This window comes from Anarrhichthys ocellatus, unplaced genomic scaffold (assembly GCF_004355925.1).
Source record: "Anarrhichthys ocellatus isolate YVR2014 unplaced genomic scaffold, GSC_Weel_1.0 scaffold41, whole genome shotgun sequence".
Taxonomy (NCBI): Eukaryota; Metazoa; Chordata; class Actinopteri; order Perciformes; family Anarhichadidae; genus Anarrhichthys; species Anarrhichthys ocellatus.
The window spans coordinates 2,513,215-2,530,259 of record NW_022280071.1 but is presented as its reverse complement, the minus strand read 5'-3'; the positions used below and the strand labels follow the sequence as shown (position 1 = coordinate 2,530,259).

At 44.7% G+C, this 17,045-nt stretch overlaps 1 protein-coding gene and 1 long non-coding RNA gene across 6 annotated transcripts in view; both read left to right on the top strand.

Moving 5' to 3' along the window:
• Nucleotides 1-16,820, top strand: part of zc3h18 (zinc finger CCCH-type containing 18) — a 44,992-nt gene extending 28,172 nt beyond the window's left edge. Inside the window, exons 10-20 of one of the 5 annotated variants that reach the window (XM_031868152.1) lie at nucleotides 1,339-1,518; nucleotides 3,091-3,216; nucleotides 4,120-4,212; nucleotides 4,528-4,806; nucleotides 11,369-11,479; nucleotides 12,494-12,502; nucleotides 12,669-12,874; nucleotides 13,503-13,717; nucleotides 14,036-14,135; nucleotides 15,776-15,872; nucleotides 16,186-16,820. In XM_031868152.1, coding sequence (XP_031724012.1) covers nucleotides 1,339-1,518; nucleotides 3,091-3,216; nucleotides 4,120-4,212; nucleotides 4,528-4,806; nucleotides 11,369-11,479; nucleotides 12,494-12,502; nucleotides 12,669-12,874; nucleotides 13,503-13,717; nucleotides 14,036-14,135; nucleotides 15,776-15,872; nucleotides 16,186-16,432 — 1,663 coding nt within the window. In that variant the 3' untranslated portion in view covers nucleotides 16,433-16,820. Of the gene's footprint in view, nucleotides 1-1,335; nucleotides 1,519-3,090; nucleotides 3,217-4,119; nucleotides 4,213-4,527; nucleotides 4,807-11,368; nucleotides 11,480-12,493; nucleotides 12,503-12,668; nucleotides 12,875-13,502; nucleotides 13,718-14,035; nucleotides 14,136-15,775; nucleotides 15,873-16,185 lie in introns of all 5 variants that reach the window. The other 4 variants (XM_031868151.1, XM_031868150.1, XM_031868153.1 and 1 more) reach the window with 4 other exon arrangements.
• On the top strand, nucleotides 7,011-10,228 carry LOC116394824 (uncharacterized). Its single transcript, XR_004213483.1, has 2 exons — nucleotides 7,011-9,718; nucleotides 9,759-10,228. It is a non-coding gene; the product is annotated as an uncharacterized LOC116394824 (long non-coding RNA).
• Nucleotides 16,821-17,045: the final 225 nt, after the last annotated feature.

The following is a 17,045-nucleotide window of genomic DNA, read 5'->3' as shown; positions in this document are numbered from 1 at the left end:
ATTGAGGTTCTAGATCTCACTCACAGAGCCGATTTAAAGAAGAGAGAATAAAACCAAACAAAATAAAATAATCCCCAAACAAAACAGATCGTTATCACTGCGGTGAGATGCGAGTATTGCCCTCTTATCACCCCGAAACTCGGTCGGCGAGACAAGGCTCCGCCACCGTGGTTTTGGTCTTTGAAGTGATAAAATCACAACGTCCACATCCACTAGCAGCGACGGATCTAATGCAAACAGTTACAGCAGGAAATACACAATATAACGGAACTCCGTGGTCCGCGATGCTTGCGCAATAACACGTTATAACACGACAGTAACTTAACGTAACAAGATACAGGAATAACGACATAACGAATAGGCTAAATTAAGCTAATGCTAAGCTAAGCTAGGCCCAGATACCAGTAACTCTTACTTTGAGAAGCTTCGTTCGGTAGGGTCTGTTTCCAGTGGTAGGGATCACTCGGTCCTCGAGTAGCCGCTGGCTCTCGGTGGCGCGGCCTCGGGGCTGGCTGGCGCAGACTCGGCCTCCTCGCTGCAGAGAGGGGCTTTTTAACTTCGGCTGAGGGACGAGGTTTGGGTCGTCCTTCCCGGAAATCTTCGGCGAGGAAAGATTGTTAATCGTCCTTCTGCTGGCATGTGTACACAAAAAGGGTGGGAGAACGGGGCATAGGAGTTATCCGTTCTCGTACTACGGGATCCAAAACAGTCTGTTCGACCAGCGAATGTTACATGTGACCTGATAGGATTTGATGAGGCAAGCGCTTCCTTGTGGATCTTCTTGTCCCCAAGACGAGTCCGGAGTGAAGAGGCCTTGTCGACCTCCTGACACCAGCGCGTGTCCGGAGTGAAGAGAGCCTTGTGGATCTCCTTACACCAGCAGTGTCTGGACGGAAGAGGAAGAATTCTAGCTGTGCTCAGGCTTATAAACCAGGTGGCACAACCAGTTTGGGGCCCTTTCTTGGCCAATGAGGGACCAGCATCAGGTTTCTGCTGGAGCTGGGGGGGTGTGGTCATCCGGCATGAGGTTTCTTGCAGACCCCAGGTCAGGCGTTTTGGTGAAAGGAAGGAACATGGCTGCTCCTTTGTTTGAAAAGCACGTGTGAAGGTCTCAGCCAGCCAGGAGAGCAGGGTCAGATCCCAACACTGTTGTCTACAGAATGAACAGCATATTAAAATTACTGAGCCAGCCCCAACTATGAACCCGAGCCGGCCCCAACTATGAACCCGAGCCGGCCCTAACTGTTGGCGTTATCCAACACCTCGCTTGTAGCCCAGCAGCTAAACTGACGCCTGTACCTAACCAGCCATTGCTCATCTTTTCAATCTTCTCAGCAGGCCGATGGAGCCTCCCTCCATGAAGGAGGATGTTCCACTAATGAGGCGACCAGATGAGTGGAAGGACCCCTGGCGTCGGTCCAAATCCCCCAGGAGACGCTCCGGGCTGGGTTCCCCACCGCGAGGGCGCCGCCGACATCGGCCCTCGGGCTCCTCCGTCTCTCTGTCCAACTCCTCCAGGTAGGAACTCCTCCTTTAACTCGGGATATCCTGTGTGATCATGTTTGGTGAAGAAGTTTTCATGTAACAAGCAGCTTTCACGGTATGCTGTTGCGGAAAAAACAACAAACCTTTTCCCTGAAAAGTCTCAAATTTAAGATGTGGAACATTGTACGGTTAAAGTTCCGCTCAGTCACTTCAGGCTGTTATGGCCAAAAGTAAGTTTGTATGAATGAACACACATTTCCCTACCTGATCTTATGTCTGAAGAGTGAAAATTGTGGGTATGTGTGCACGTTTCAGATCATTTTTAAGACTTGGCGGGCATCCAGAGTCTAGCTATTCAATAGGAACCACTGTTACATAAGTCGGGTATATGCTCACTTAAAACATAATGAGGAGGTAGATGAAGATAAATCCTTTGTTCAACAATTAACCATGATTCCTCTTGAGTGAATAATCACCGGAGTTATAATTTCATTGTTGCGTGCAGATAGATTCGTGTATTAAACAGGTCCATTAGGGGTTTTTGGTTGTTGTTAAATCAGTAGTCGCATGAGCTGAGCTGTCATTTAGTAATCATTTTCATAACATCAAGTTGACATTATCTTAATGAAAGATCTGAATGCATTTCCTCAGACAGTGTATCGTGATCTTTGTACAGTACAAAGAACAGCCACAGCCTTGCTACATGATGCAACAACAGTTTTTTACCTTTCCAGTTCCTTTAAAAAATGTTACTGCTGATGGATACACCAAAGCAGAGTGAATGCACAGTACTACCATACTATTCACTCTAATTGTAATCAGGCAATTCAGGCCTAGTATAAGGGTGGCTATGATGCAATGAAAATGTGGGCTAACTCTTTGCGGCCCCCGAGAACAGCTGGTTTTACAGCAAGCTGATAAGTGGTATTCACATCTGTCCAGTTTCCAGTTGATTTCCCCCACAAAGGTTGTCTCTCCGATAGCTGTCCGACTGTCACTCTCCACCCGTTCCCCACCTGAATTTGACGTAAGGGTGTACCCTGGTAGGGGCACGCTCATGTGATTGGTTGAAAATAGAGGAGACATCTGATTGACTACAGATAATTCCCTATTGAAAAAATCAATAAATCTCAAATCCTTTTAGATACATACATTTGTCGAATTCAATTTCATTTATTTAAAACGAGAAATATTGTTTGCATCAGAAATATATTTGTGAATCTTATTTTTTTTTTAATGCGTAGATATAAATTTCACTATTTTTGTTTGAATTGAACAGTATTTTTGTGGAGTCATTTACATATAAATCACAAACTCCATTTGTGACTCCTTCTGTGTGCCTTCATTAATACTGAGACTGATGTGACCACATCATCCATGGGCTCGTTCTCTGCCATCCTGCATAATGAACACTTATGTTCGGTACTTAAAGTATATTTTGTTGCTAATACTTTTGTACTTTTCTTAAGTGCCAGCTTATTATGCATTGTGAGTAAAAAAGTAAACATTCAATGAAGCTTATTTGTGTTGGAGTTTGCAGGTCTGTTGAGTCTAACTAAGTTGTACATTAATCTTAACTACTTGTGCTCTGTCGGTTTGTCGCAGGTCTTCGTCTCGCTCTTCATCCTATACAGGTTCTGGGTCATCTCGCTCCCGCAGCCGCTCCTCCTCGTTCACCTCCTACTCCAGCCACTCCTCCCAGCGCAGCTCCTTCAGTGGCAGCCGCTCTAGGTACAACAGTGTGTGTGTGTGTGTGTGTGTGTGTGTGTGTGTGTGTGTGTGTGTGTTAGTTCTTCTTAGAAGTTCCCAGGCCATTCAGTCAAGTAGGCTAGAAATGTGTTCCATATCAAAAACCCTACAGTATTTCATTTGTATGCCTCCTCACAGCACGGCTGTGGCCAGGTTGTCTGCAAATGTCTAATGGGATAAAACAATGGAGTGATAACATTTTGGACATGGCGGTAAACTGTCAACCAGGATTTAAACTGTTCTAGATTGTTTTTATTCCAAAGCATAGAATTCATTTGTTGGCAATTGCCAATCAATACTGAACTGCTGCAATCTCTTAACAGTTACAGTGTACACATTTTTGGGACCAACCTAAGATTACAGTTTCTGGATCTGGAGTTAACATACATCATATATGTCAGAGTTGCACAGGAATACCTCTAACCATACATGTTGTTGTTTGGAACAAAGCCACTGTCTGAGGACCCCTCACATGACAAAACAAAGAGTTGAGTCAAGATTACTACCCAAAGATCTTTTTCGACACTCATCGCTCTCATAGGGACATTTTTGCAATCCCACTGTCCACTACCTGTACAGTGGGTTTGGAACACAGTTAGCAAATAATTGTTGAGCATAGTGGATCATTAAGCATTTGTAGATAATAAAGTCACACTGCTAAAACAAAGAACTCAGCCTGTTTGTCGACGTCACACGTTAGCTTTATTTCCTCAATTGCTCAGTTCAGCTCACACTTGAAAATGAAAACACATGGAAGCACAACTCTTTCCTTTTGTTGTGTTTCTGAGTGACTTAATGCAACATTGTAAAACCGATTTATACTTGTGTGATGTTATCTAACTTTGAAATTAAACTGGATAATTCCATTTTTCTGTTGATTTTTAGGTCTCGCTCGTTCTCCACGTCCCCCTCACCGAGTCCAGCAGCACAGAAGAACGCAAAGAACAAACTAGATCTTCCCCCCGTGTTGGCTAAAGGGTAAATCTTATCAAATCAGATTCATTCCATCCATAGTCGGCCGTGCTTCTATTATCTACGATCCTAAGTACATATTCTCATTAGTGTACTTTCTTTTTGGGTGGTAATAAATAATGTTAGTCATAAATTGTCATAACAGTAAAGTCTCTAGTTTGTGCTCGTTCCAGCATCACATTGCATCATTGGTGTTTATTGGTTATTATTTATTGATCATTAGCTAGAGCATTGCTTGTGCTCTGCTGACGTTGTAGTTGCTAGCACATGCCTGCACATCACTGTGTGCATGCTTGAACAAGTGCTTTTTCCATCCCTAAGCATGCTGCTGAAGCCGGGTGCCATGCCCCCTCCTCGCAGGGAGAAGCCTGCCATGAAGAAAGCTCCCAGTCCTCCTCCACCCGGTGGACCGCAGGGCAGACCCCCCAAACCCCTGCCAGAGGGAGGGAAGCCTCCCGCCAATCCCCGGGAGCCTGGAGGCGCAGGTGGCGGGGCAGGCGGCGGTGGAGCGGGGAGACCCCCGCCTCCAAGGGAACCTGGAAAAACTCCCAACCCGAGGGAAGACAGGCGTAAGGAACGGCAGCAGCATCCTCCACGGAGGTAGGTGTCTCATCTTCAACCTCTCTGCGCATTCTGAGGCAGCAGTACTGTTGTAGTCAGTGCTGGTACAAAACAATGATGCCTTGATGAATTACATTTGACATTGTCTGCTATGGGGTCAAATTTGACTGGAAATCTGTTGGATTACGTTACATTGCTACGGGAATCTGATTAATGGCAGGAATCAGGAGAATTTCTGTTTCAGTTAGTCTATTCTAACTCTGTAGTCTGAAGTGAGTCTTGGCTCACCTTGTCAAAATGCCTGTTACTAGATACAACCGTTTGGGGCATTTTGAATTTGTGACGTCAGATTTTAGTTGACACTCATCCAAATGTGTATCGTATAGCAAACCATTTACAAGAAAACAGGCCGATTCTGTTGGCAGCTGGCTCTCCTGTTACTTAGTCAACTAGTAGAATTACGTTCAAGACCAAGCAAAGCATCCTCCTATCAGCAAAAACAACTTCAGGCTTTGAACACAACAAAGTCAACAAGAAACATGCCAGATGTTCTTGAAAACACCAACACTTATAAACATTATTACTGTTAACAGTGTATCGGCAGCCCAAACTGTTCACTCAGTGCAGTTTCCCCAGTCATCGCAGGACAAGCATGTGTTACCGTTAACATTAATGATTGCTCTGTTCCATTGGAACTATCCCAGTAAGCCATGTCAGTGTGTCAACATGGACTATGCCAGGACTGCATGGAATGCAGCCGTTATTGTTATTAATTAAACCTGTGTTCAAAAAGTCAATACTGTGAGAAAGAAACCATGGCTCCGTTTCTATCATCCAGCAGTATCACAGGCCCCATTTCTACCGGTCATTTAAATTGTCCCACATCAGGAAAAAATCAGGATACAATATCATATTCACAAGTACGTGTTTGTGTTTGCCAGATCTGAAATGAGATTACAAATTTACAATGTTAAAACCCGTTGGACCCGAGAGACCCCCACGGGGGGCTGTTTTAGAGTGTGCAGCATTCAGCGTGTCGTAGAAAACATTTTTCATAAAGAAATATGATTATTGCTCCAGACATATTAAATATCGAATTAACGGGAAAAGTCCGAGCAACATCATCAAACCAGCCATTGTAAACACTGCAAACACAATTATACATGAACTAATATCTTATCTGGAAGATATCTAGAAGATTTGCCACAATTTTGGCCAAAAATCGACGACCTATGCTCACTCTATGGCTCTCTCATCACGGAGCAGGATCGCACATGGCGGATGAACACATGCAGGAGGGGCACGATTCGACCCGGAAACGCACAGCGGCGTCCAAATTACTCTCTTTCAAACCGTTCAAAAGTTATGGGTATGCATGCCAACATCAGCCGCAGGTCACGAGAAAAAAAATTGGGTAAAAAAAAACTTACGTTTTGACGGTTTTGGCGATGAAAAACGGATTTATTCCAGCCGATTTCTGCACAGCTCTGCCCGCCATGTTCTGCTGCATGTCTGTGAGTGAGATCAATGCGCTGGCGGAATGAATCACAAAATGGTAGACGATTCTGTGGGGTGGAGCAATCCATGTAGAGAGGGGGGTTCGCCCTGCATTTTGCGATTTTTAGTCAGTAAACAGACCCGGATCAAACACCCCTGCATGGCTCCCGTTGGACTATCCCGCATCTAAAAATGTCTCACACGAGTAAATCGGCCTTACCAGGGTCACATAGACACACATTATGAGCCATTTATTGTTATGAATGACAGATATGACACATCATAACTGCTCAAAATTATTCAAAATGGTGTAAAACTTATTTATTAGGATTATTGAACACTCTTAGTGATAAGAAAAGTGAATATATAGTTAATATTTAGTTATATAGTATATAAAATTAGTATACAGCAATGCAACAGCTGGTTCCGAAAATCAAAATTTTGATTTTTATGACCATTTATGCTGGCCTGCTTCACTCAATCGAAGTAAAATATGTTGTGGGGACATGTAAAACGTGTTGTTCTATGACTGTGGCGTATTTTTAGGCTTGCAGCTGCATTATTTAAAAAACAATGTTCAATACAAGTGCTTTTTTTCAGGCGAACCTAGAAATTTTTTAATTTGAGCTGTGCCATAAGTGTATCAGTTATTAACCAGTAACATATACACAATATTTACACAATTTAACAAATCTCACAAGTGTTACCAGTATTCTAGCATAAAAATTATTAAAATAGACCTTGTAGTTAGAGCTGGGAACTCTCTTGAGTATGGGTATGCAATTTTCGGGCAGAGGGCTAAAAATAGGGCTAGGTACCAGAAGTTAAGGAATTGGATAAGCGCTAGAACAGCACATTATCCCTTCTAAATGACAGCGTGTCTTGAAATGCACTTTGTTTCTTCACACATCTAAACAGCATTTTAAAAGTTAGATAGCATAGGGTGCATAGAGACTTTGTCACTTCAGCTGCCATTCATACAGTGACGAGACCAAGAGGATACTTCCATGAATCAATTGACCCTTCGCTAAGTCCCAGCCCTCGAACGCAGACTGACCAATTGTAGCGTAGCATTGTCCAACTCCGACCAGGGTCCGCAACTATCCGGTTCTTCTCCATAGGCTCTTGTGCAATAGTTTTGGGTTTCCTTCATTTTCAGGCTGGTTTTGTGGATTCCGAGCGAGCTACGGTCAAATGTTTTTCCTCGGGTATGTGTAGTAGCAATCCTCGGAGAGGCTGGAAGAAAACATTTGTTTCTGAGACGTTACGTTTCCATATCCAAACTGAAGCAGAGGACATTAGCACAACATAAACTAGTGTTAGCACTTCAATGCTTTGCTAGCTACTGAAGTTACACTGAATGTAAACACATGCTGCTTTTGCTGTTTAAAGACTGTTACAGTAGATAAAGACCTACCTATACGGGAACAGTGCATTTTATTGTCCTCCGTCACTATCGCGAGGTCATGTAGCGGTCGACTTTCACCCTGTGATGTGATCTGTAGGCTTCAGCTTTTCATCTTTGTTGTTTTACATCGTGGCTACATCATTCAAACATAACATGACTCTGACTCTGTAGACTCTTCTGTCTGCTTCTCTCTAGTTATCTTTTGGTTTTCCAAAAATTAGATATTTACCCAGGCGTGTGCAGTTAGTGACAGTGTGGGCTTCATGGTAGCAGCAGGGGGCGGGCTCAGCGAAGAGCCCCCCTGGTTTGGGCTGCGGTAGCCCAAAGTCACAAATCTCTTCTTCATTGTTGGATTGCTGAACCCTTTATATGTACCAATCTTCAGGGAGACGTGAGTGGGTCAGCCCTGGCTACTGTCCACATCACTGGACCTCTCCAAGCTCTTTAGCCAGTAGATCCATTGTTTATGTTTATAAAAGCATGTTCTGCATTGTTTATGTTCTCCTTGCACACCTGTGATTACTGTGTATACAGTGGTGTGTTGGGCGGTAGCGACATTACTGGTTTAACTACATTCTCTGAAGCTCAACCAGCTGCTGCAGGGTCTGAACTTGGCACCCGTCACTAGAAGGTTAATGTTGTCAGAATGACCTAAATATTATCACCTCATTTAGCGCATAGATTAGAAGTAGCAGGCAAAAAATAGATCTTTCCTGCCACCGTGCACTGGCATATGACGGTGACATCACTTACAAAGAAGGTCACAGAAGTTGCAGATATGAGTTTCTGTCTCGTCCCACTGGATTAAAAACCTGGTTAGGATTCCTTAAAATGTTGTGAGGCCAGCGTGGGTGTACAGGATGCTGTGCCACTAGTTTCAGGTGCAGGATGTGGGTGGGAGAATGTTGGCCTTCCTGCATGGTTGTTTACCCGACTCACATTTGCAAGGAAGTAAGTCAACAGTGGATGGAATTATAAACGGATACATTTGCAATAAGCAGAACTGTGTTTCCCAACACATCCACATTTGCATATTTTTGTTTGTGTGTTGCATAAAGTGATACCGGGTGTATCCTGCATGTTGGGGTAAGACCATAGAGATTGGGTGTGTGCGAGAGAGTGGGTGGATGGCTCGTGGAAAAACTGCACTTTTGTGTGTGGGCAGAAAGGGTGACACTGGAACTTATCCTGGAAAACCAGTTCCAACACCTGTTTGCTATTCAGATCATCATAAATGTAGGTTGGTGATACTGACTGTGGCCGTGGGATGGAGTAACATTCCCAAGACGTCTGAGGAGACGGCTGTAGTGTGTTACTTTGTATGTGGATGGCCAATCATTGTTGATCGTAAATGTAGTAGGATTGTCTTTTACTTTCTTTAAAAAGCAAACGACAGTTTGGGCAAATAATAATATTGGCGTGTGCCCAAACACCGTGCGACACCGACTACCGCAGCCGGCCCAGGTCTCAGCTTTCTCTGTTTTTCGGTTATTGCTTCGATTGATTTCATTTACCATCAACACTGATTGGACTTCCACATAAAAGGTGGTGAATTTCTCCCGTAGGTACTTAAAAAGACCCCCGATTGCTGCAATGCGTGTCAGAAATCCCATTCCCTGATTTGTGTGTGTTGGGGGAGTTTGGAGGTAGGAACTTCACATGTACAGTGTATGATTGTGTTAATTGTGCTTTTGAGAATAAACGTAATATACAAAAATCACATTCCTTCTCTGAGACATAACTCAATCAAATCTGAAAACGAACGTGCTATCCCACGTATATGAGTCACTGACTTAAGTCGCATCAGTACATCTGCTCCCATTGTTTTCTACGTGTGCACATTGGCTGTGAATTGACGCATCATCGAGGGTAGTTCATTTTCCTATTTCCTCGGTGATGACGCATGACGTCTCCCTGGAAGAGCAGTAATTTCATCACATTCGCTCCCTGGAGTGACTCATCACAACCACTAGGACTGCCCCTCCCCCGCAAGCATGCCTGGACAGGTGCAGAGATGCCTGGACAGGTGCAGAGATGCCTGGACAGGTGCAGAGATGCCTGGACAGGTGCAGAGATGCCTGGACAGGTGCAGAGATGGATGTTTATTCTACAGTAAATCATTTCGGGAGAACTTTCAACAGTGTCTGATTTGTCAGCCATCAGGTGATGATTTGAATGTTTTGTTCTTTGTTTGTTCTTAGTAGATCTTAGTCTTGGTTTGAGGCTTTAGATTAAAAAGTGTCCGCAGACTGTTGTTGGCATCTTGCTCGGGCTTCTCTTTTATTTCAGATATTGGTCAGACACACCTGGTCTGTGTTAACACCGCTAAATGATGTAACACAAGGATATCATTCAATGTCTATTACAAATACACAGCCATACATCTGCTTTCCAGAACTTGCGAATCATCACATTTTGAAGTTTTCTTGAAAATGTGTCAAAAGTGTCAAAGTAATCCAGTGATGGTTCTATCTTAACACATGGGTACATTGCGAACAGGAACTGCTAAAAGCTAATTTATTATACTTTTGATGGTGCCAATTCAACAAATGTAAACGAGTAAAGGCTAAAAGAAATCAAGCTCAAATTGTAGCTCACAACTATCTAAGTGACTCCATGACAACACTATACTTCCTGTTTACATCCCCCGAAGCGTAGAGGAGGCTTGGAATATGAGTCTTCCCCCAATTCATAATGAGACAAAGAATAATAATCGGAGTGACAAAAGTTGGGCTACTGGTGGGCACAGTTGTCTCTATTTTGTGGGGATGCCACAGTGTCTGGAATGGAAGTGCAGCAAAACATTTTTTGGGTTGGAGTCAGCGGGGTCTGCCCCGGTGACTTATCTCGGTGGGTCTGGGACGGACGCTCAGTGTGGGAGGATCCTCTCGTGGGACCTCTCCCTGGGACGCTGGCCTTCACCGGGTGCGTTTCCCCCGTGGCGTGCTCCGCGACCGGCTCTAGGTCAACTTGGAAAAGGCCTGGGGGGTGGCTCACAGCTTCGGCCCCTCGCCCAGACCTTGCCACTCCCCCTTGGTCGTGGACTGGTTCCTCCCTCCCTGTGGGGAGGGACTGGACTGTCCTCAGTGCGTCAGGGTTTTGCAGCAATGTCTGCAACCCACCTGACCCGTCTTAAAACATGGACCCCATCTTGTTTACCATGCTTTGTGGGTGTGACTTTTATGCCGGAATCATCACTATTTATATCTATACAACCAATGTGTTGATGATTAAATCGTTTACAAGAGCACAAACTCAACTGAGGGGTCGCCTACGGAGTATTCAACAACCTTGACTCTCAGGGTTGGAAATTGGCACCAGCCACCAGCCAAATGCTGGTAAAACAATGGTAATCAATTGAGTGACTGTGGTCACAGTGGCAGGAGGACAACAAAAAAGGTTGGAACGTGTCGTTGTTACACCCTCCTTTTGAGGTTTCCATTGCTGACCGAGGAATAGAAGCAGCCAGTGATTCCAAGTGTTGTGGAGCTGCCCAATGTCTTCCCATGGCTGCAGAAGAGATAGCAATGACTGGAGGCATGTACTGGTCTATACATCTGGTACTTCTCCATTTTCCATTTCAAAATATGCTGATTTATGTGTTAATTGCTGAACAAGGAGCTTGGTAGTACACCTTGGTTTTCTTTTTTTAAAACCTTCCTGCTGTATTCTCACTTGTGTGTCTGTCTCTTCCAGGCGAACTGTGAGTGGGAGTGTTAGTGGAAGTGGTAGCAGTTATACTGGTTCTAGCTCCAGATCCTCGTCCAACTCCCTCTCGCGCTCACGTTCTGGATCCAGAAAGTCCAGGTACTCGCCACGAACACCCTCATTGCCATCAGAACTGCAGTTTGCCAACAATTTCCCTTTTAAAGAGAAGTTGTTGACCATATATTGCATTTGGGGGGGCATTTATTTCTGTAAATGACCTCATTTGTGGACAAGCAGATCGATGCAGGCGGGATTTATAATTGCTGCAACTACAATTGGCTGCTTTTTGGTTTTGGTACTCAGTATTGCATCTTAATTATCTTTTGCATTCATCTTCAGTTACTGTGTAAATATCAAAAATATGAAGGAATATTAAAGTTCTTGTGCAGTGCCTGTTCAGAACGGGTTAAGTGATTGGCCTTTGGTGTTGCTGCTTGAAGGTTTTTTGAGAGCCGCTCAAACACAAAAGCTGACACGACACTTCCTCGGGCCCTGAGCAGTACTCCTGCCCTGGCACTCCCCCCAGGTGTCCTCCCGGTCAGAGACATTGGTGTAAAAATAGAGCACGGCTTTAATTAGCAACCTTTTTAGTGTTGTAATACACTGGGGAGATTCAGTCTTACTGACGGGGGAAAACATAAGTCGCGGCTTATGAACTTTCACACCAGTGAAATACACTCTGGTTCCATGTTGCTTCCAGTTGGCTATCCGCTCGTGTTGACTCCATGGAAGTGAAGGAGAGTCCGTTTTCTTATGTTGGTATATCCAGCATCCCGCAGCAGAAGTGATGCCGAGCCCTGAAGCCCTCGCTACTGAACAGAGCGCTGTTTGCTTGTTTATTCACTTCATTAATATTGAATGTGTCGCGTGTCGAAATTGCACAAAATTCGACAAAGCACTCCCTCGGGTCTCCAGCGATACACCCGCCAGATGTGTAGATGGGATCGATGGGAACAGTTGTCGAGATTTGTGAAGGGGATGCAGGCAGGCAGATATTCCTTGCTTTATAGGTAAATATTGAATGGTTTATTGTGATTACACAGCCTAAAACATATTCATTCTCTGTTCTTTTGCCTTGGTTTCATGTGCTGTCTCTGTTGGGAAACCCTCCAGGAAATCCAGGTAAAATAGTTATTATTCAGGGTGTGTGTGCACATGTATGTGTGGTATGTGTGCAGACATGTGGGCATGTGGCGTAGTGTACACACAATAGTGATGACAGCGCTCAGTTATCTTCCCCACTCGGAACCAGCAGCTCGTGGTTGACCTGTTGTCTTTTTTGCCGCAGATCGCTTAGTGTGAGCAGCGTGTCATCAGTGTCATCGGCGTCGTCCAGCGGCAGCTCAGTGCGTAGTGCAGACTCGGACGACATGTATGCTGACCTGGCCAGCCCGGTGTCCTCCGCCAGCTCCCGCTCGCCCACACCAAATCACCCTCGCAAGGAGCGAGGGCCTGCACGGGACCGGCCCCCACACGGACGAGACAAGAACAGGGGTTAGTATGGGCAACAATAGACAGGCTGCTACACAACAGCTTAACATGCATGTCAAAGATTCCCAAATAATGGCCAAGTTTCAAAACAGCCACCACGAACAAATAAAAGCTGAGATACAAATGATTGAGGGGGTGGCATTATCTGTATTGGCTCTTCTGGTTAATTCAGCCTAATGTATGTTTAGCTTTACATTTAGCCATAGCACTGATGTAATCAGTAGAATTACTGATTACAGTGGGTGTGATTCTACTGTGGGTGTGTTTCTACTGTTTCAGTAGAAACAGTTCTACTGATTACATCAGTAGATGTAATCAGTAGAACTACTGATTACATCTACTGATGTAATCAGTAGAACTGTTGTCTGTTGAAGAAGCGGAACCGGTGGATCAAATGACCAACAGACATCTTTACACTTACTCTTCCAGATCAGAGTTTTGTTTTGCATTAGCATTAGTAGAATCAAAAGACCCGCAGACATGTGTTTAAGACCATGTTCCATGTTCATACATTTATGTATTTGTTGTAAACAAAAACCGAGTTTGACATTTTTCTCCAAATGGGAATTATCTAATTGATGATTAGCATTGCATCGTTCATCAGTTCTCATGTTGTCCGTCTGCGTCACAGAGAGACCATCAAAGAAAGATGAACCCTTCAGAGAGGACCGCAGGAAGATCGACCCATCTGGTGCCCCCCCTAGAGGAGGCAACCCCATGCCCAGATCTGGACCTGGTAGCCGGGGTGGCCACCATGTACATCCCCCGCCTGGCACCATGGGCCCCCCAGGAAGCTATGGAGGTTCTGGTTCCCACAAAGACATTAAACTCACCCTCCTTAATAAGGTTAGTGTTGCTGCTCTTCCTCTTCTAAGGGGGCTGTTTCTTCCTTCACTCCAGGAAGTCACTGCTTCCAGCCAAGAGATAAACCAGCACGGCCTTTTCTCCTTTTCCATCACTGAAATGTTTCCCTCCACTCGGCCATTTTAGTTCCATACCTGCTAGAAACAAAGTAGAGACAGTAATTATTGAGGTTGAAATAGATGATATTGCACTCAGATGTGGAATAAATCAGTTGACCTTTGACCTGCTCATTGGATTGAAAACCTTAAATGTCCATCTGTGTTTCCGTTGCTTGCCTCCATGTGTCCTTTCATCTTCCAGCAGCAGGCCGATAAGGGCAACAGGAAGAGGTACCTGCCTGCAGACAAAGACAGGCCCGGCTCTCCCCTCAGCAAGAGAATGGCCATGTCTCCAGACAGAGGTGAGAAACGTGTGACCAACAGCAACCCTTTGCTGCTTCACATACACACCAGACTGGAACCATGCTGGCTTCTTATGAACCATCAGGGGTGTGATGCGGTCCATCTCTCTGACATGATGGATATGATTCAGCTTGTGTGAGAACATCCAGCACACACTGTTGTTTGCCTGAATGCATTCTAATCTGACATTTTGGTCAGATTCCACAGAAGTACAAATTGGACATGTTGAATAATTATTGTACTTTTAAAACATTGACATTTATTCTTGATGTTGAATATCTGCTCAGATTGTTTGGTAATACTTGATGCTACATTAATGCCCAAATTTGTACTGAAATTATTTGTTTCATCATTAAGATAGTTGACAGAAAATCTCTTAACACGGTTTAAGTTTCTACATAATTGTATTATTTTATTTATTAATATGACAAACATTGGCTGAGTTCCAGCCTTTGATCTTCTGTGTTCTTTATCCACATTGAGAGGATTGTAATCGTAGACGAGCTGTAGAAAAGCTTCAGCCGGTTTGTATATGAAGTAATGCATGTCTTTGATTGTTTCACATGACGTCTGAAATGATGCAGAATTAAAATGCATATGAGCAGCACTACTGACCTCTTTAGCCTCCTTGAGCTCATTGTTTTCATTTTAAGGTGCAAAGCAGTACAACGTGTGATGAGCACCCTGCTTGCATGTTCAGATACATTACTTTCCCATTCAGCACTGCAACCAATGCATGTCATGTTTAATGATTACATGGGAGACTCGCCACCTCTTATGTTGATGGTAAATGTAGTCAACTGACGCAAAACATTCCTCAGTGTGTGCTTTATTGACCCAGAGAGCCTAGAGGCGGAGCCTAGAAATCCAGGCTGAAACAGCCTGGAGTCTCCTGGCCTCCAAGTGCATCACTGTGATGTCAGTACAGCACACGCTGAGGAATGTATTGGTTCAATCGACTATATTTACCTTCAACACTGATTGGTTGATCTTCATGCAAGGCGGCACATAGCGCCGGCTAATGTTGGTCTACCAGTAACCGTACCAGCAGGGCCGCAACTTTTAGTTTGGGATTATTTAAGATCAAAGAATCTGCAGATTATAATTGTTTGGTCTATAGAATGTCAGAAAATATTTAGCAAAGGGGGGTTTGAAATGGCTTGTCCAAAACCCAAACATATTTAATATACGACATCGAAAACCAAGAACGGCAGTAAATATTTCCATGGGAGAAGCTGTATTTTTGGCATTTTTACTACAAAATGAATGGATGTTGCTGATTGATTTTCAGTCAGTTGTTTGAGCTGTACGTGCCGGTACACTATGTCCTAATGAACGCTGTTAAGATGCTCTTGAGTTGTATTACAGGGAGCTGATGTCTCCATGATTTGACTACTTCTTGTTCCCTTTCTGATTTAAAAGTGCCGGCTGGTTATGAATAGAAACATCTATTCTTTCCATTGCATAGCCTACATCCTAATTTTCCTCACTCAATGTGGAAGTTGAGAAATTTCATGAAAAGTTAGAAGACACCGTTACAGCTGTAAGTTAGTTTAGTCTCCAGAACAACAGAGATGTGTTTTATTAGTAGCCCTTCAGTGTGACCAGCCTCGCTAACTATGAAACTGGTGTTTTTCAGGCCGGGACAAGAGGATTCCTGGCCGACCCGTGCTCCCCCCTCGAATGGACCGGCCCAGAGGCCAAGGGCCCCGACCCATGCCCCCCCAGGGAGACAGGTTGGTGCAACCGTCAGCGTGTTATTGCTGTGTCTGCTGAAATGTATTCCTTAAAACTTGTATTATACGTCAACAGAAGTGAAAAATGTAAAAAAAAAAGAAGAAGAAAAAATGAGGCTGAAGTGTGGAAATTCTAAAGTCATCTTTTTTTCTGATTCATTGATGTTATTCAAGTCATTGAATCGTGTCTGGACAACAGTGGAGCTCTATGGCAGAGCAAAGACCACGTGTTTCATGCCTTGTGTATCAAACATCGTTCTTGTTAGTGGGAAAGTACAAATGTGTCTCTAAGTCTTTTGCTCCTCTTCCGCAGGAAACGTCCTCTGTCACCGCCCGCCAAGTCATCTGGAAAAGGCCCGGTGGCGCCATCGGGCAAGCCGCCTGCTCCGGGCTCCGCTTCAGCCGCTGGCTCTGGCTCCGGTTCTGGCTCCGGTTCCGGTTCTGGTTCCGGCTCCAACAAACCCAGCAACACACTGTCCCGCCGCGAGGAGCTGCTGAAACAGCTGAAGGCCGTGGAGGACGCCATCGCCCGGAAACGGGCGAAGATCCCCGCCAAATAAACGGAAGCCTGCTCCGCCGCCCGTTCGCCCGCCTGCCTGCCAGTCTGCCCGCCGTGCGACCTCATGAGCCGGGACGACAGTGAGGGCTTTGAGGGATTGAGCATTTTTCCCCCCGCCTTCAATGGACGTGTAAAAATGTTGTCTGGTTCATGTATAAAGGCTGTTGTGTAAGTGAACAGGAAGTGGTTTGGCTCTGCTCCCATTAAAAGTCTTTGAGTGTCTCGGCTGCTGTTCACCTCATCAACGAGAAACGGGAGCAAACACTTGGGCATTGGGTGAGGGACATCTCAGCCATGGAGTGTACTTTGTGTAGACTTTACCGTACAGATACAGAAGGGTAGCAAGCTGACCTTGATCACTTGCTACTCACTCTGTTCCCTTAGTCAAAGGAAGCGTCTTCCTCATCTGGTGTGATGAAGAACAGATTTATACCTTGAATCTTCTACTTCTGTCCTTCTTTCTCTGCCCCTTTATCGTCTTCTCTCATCCTTTCTTTAGTTCCCTCTGTGTGGAGGTGTTGGCGTCACAGCGCTTCTTTGTATAAATCGACACATTCTCGAGCATCCATCCTCTGTCAGCGATCACGAGCCCGAGCTTTGTTCAGAGGAGGTTC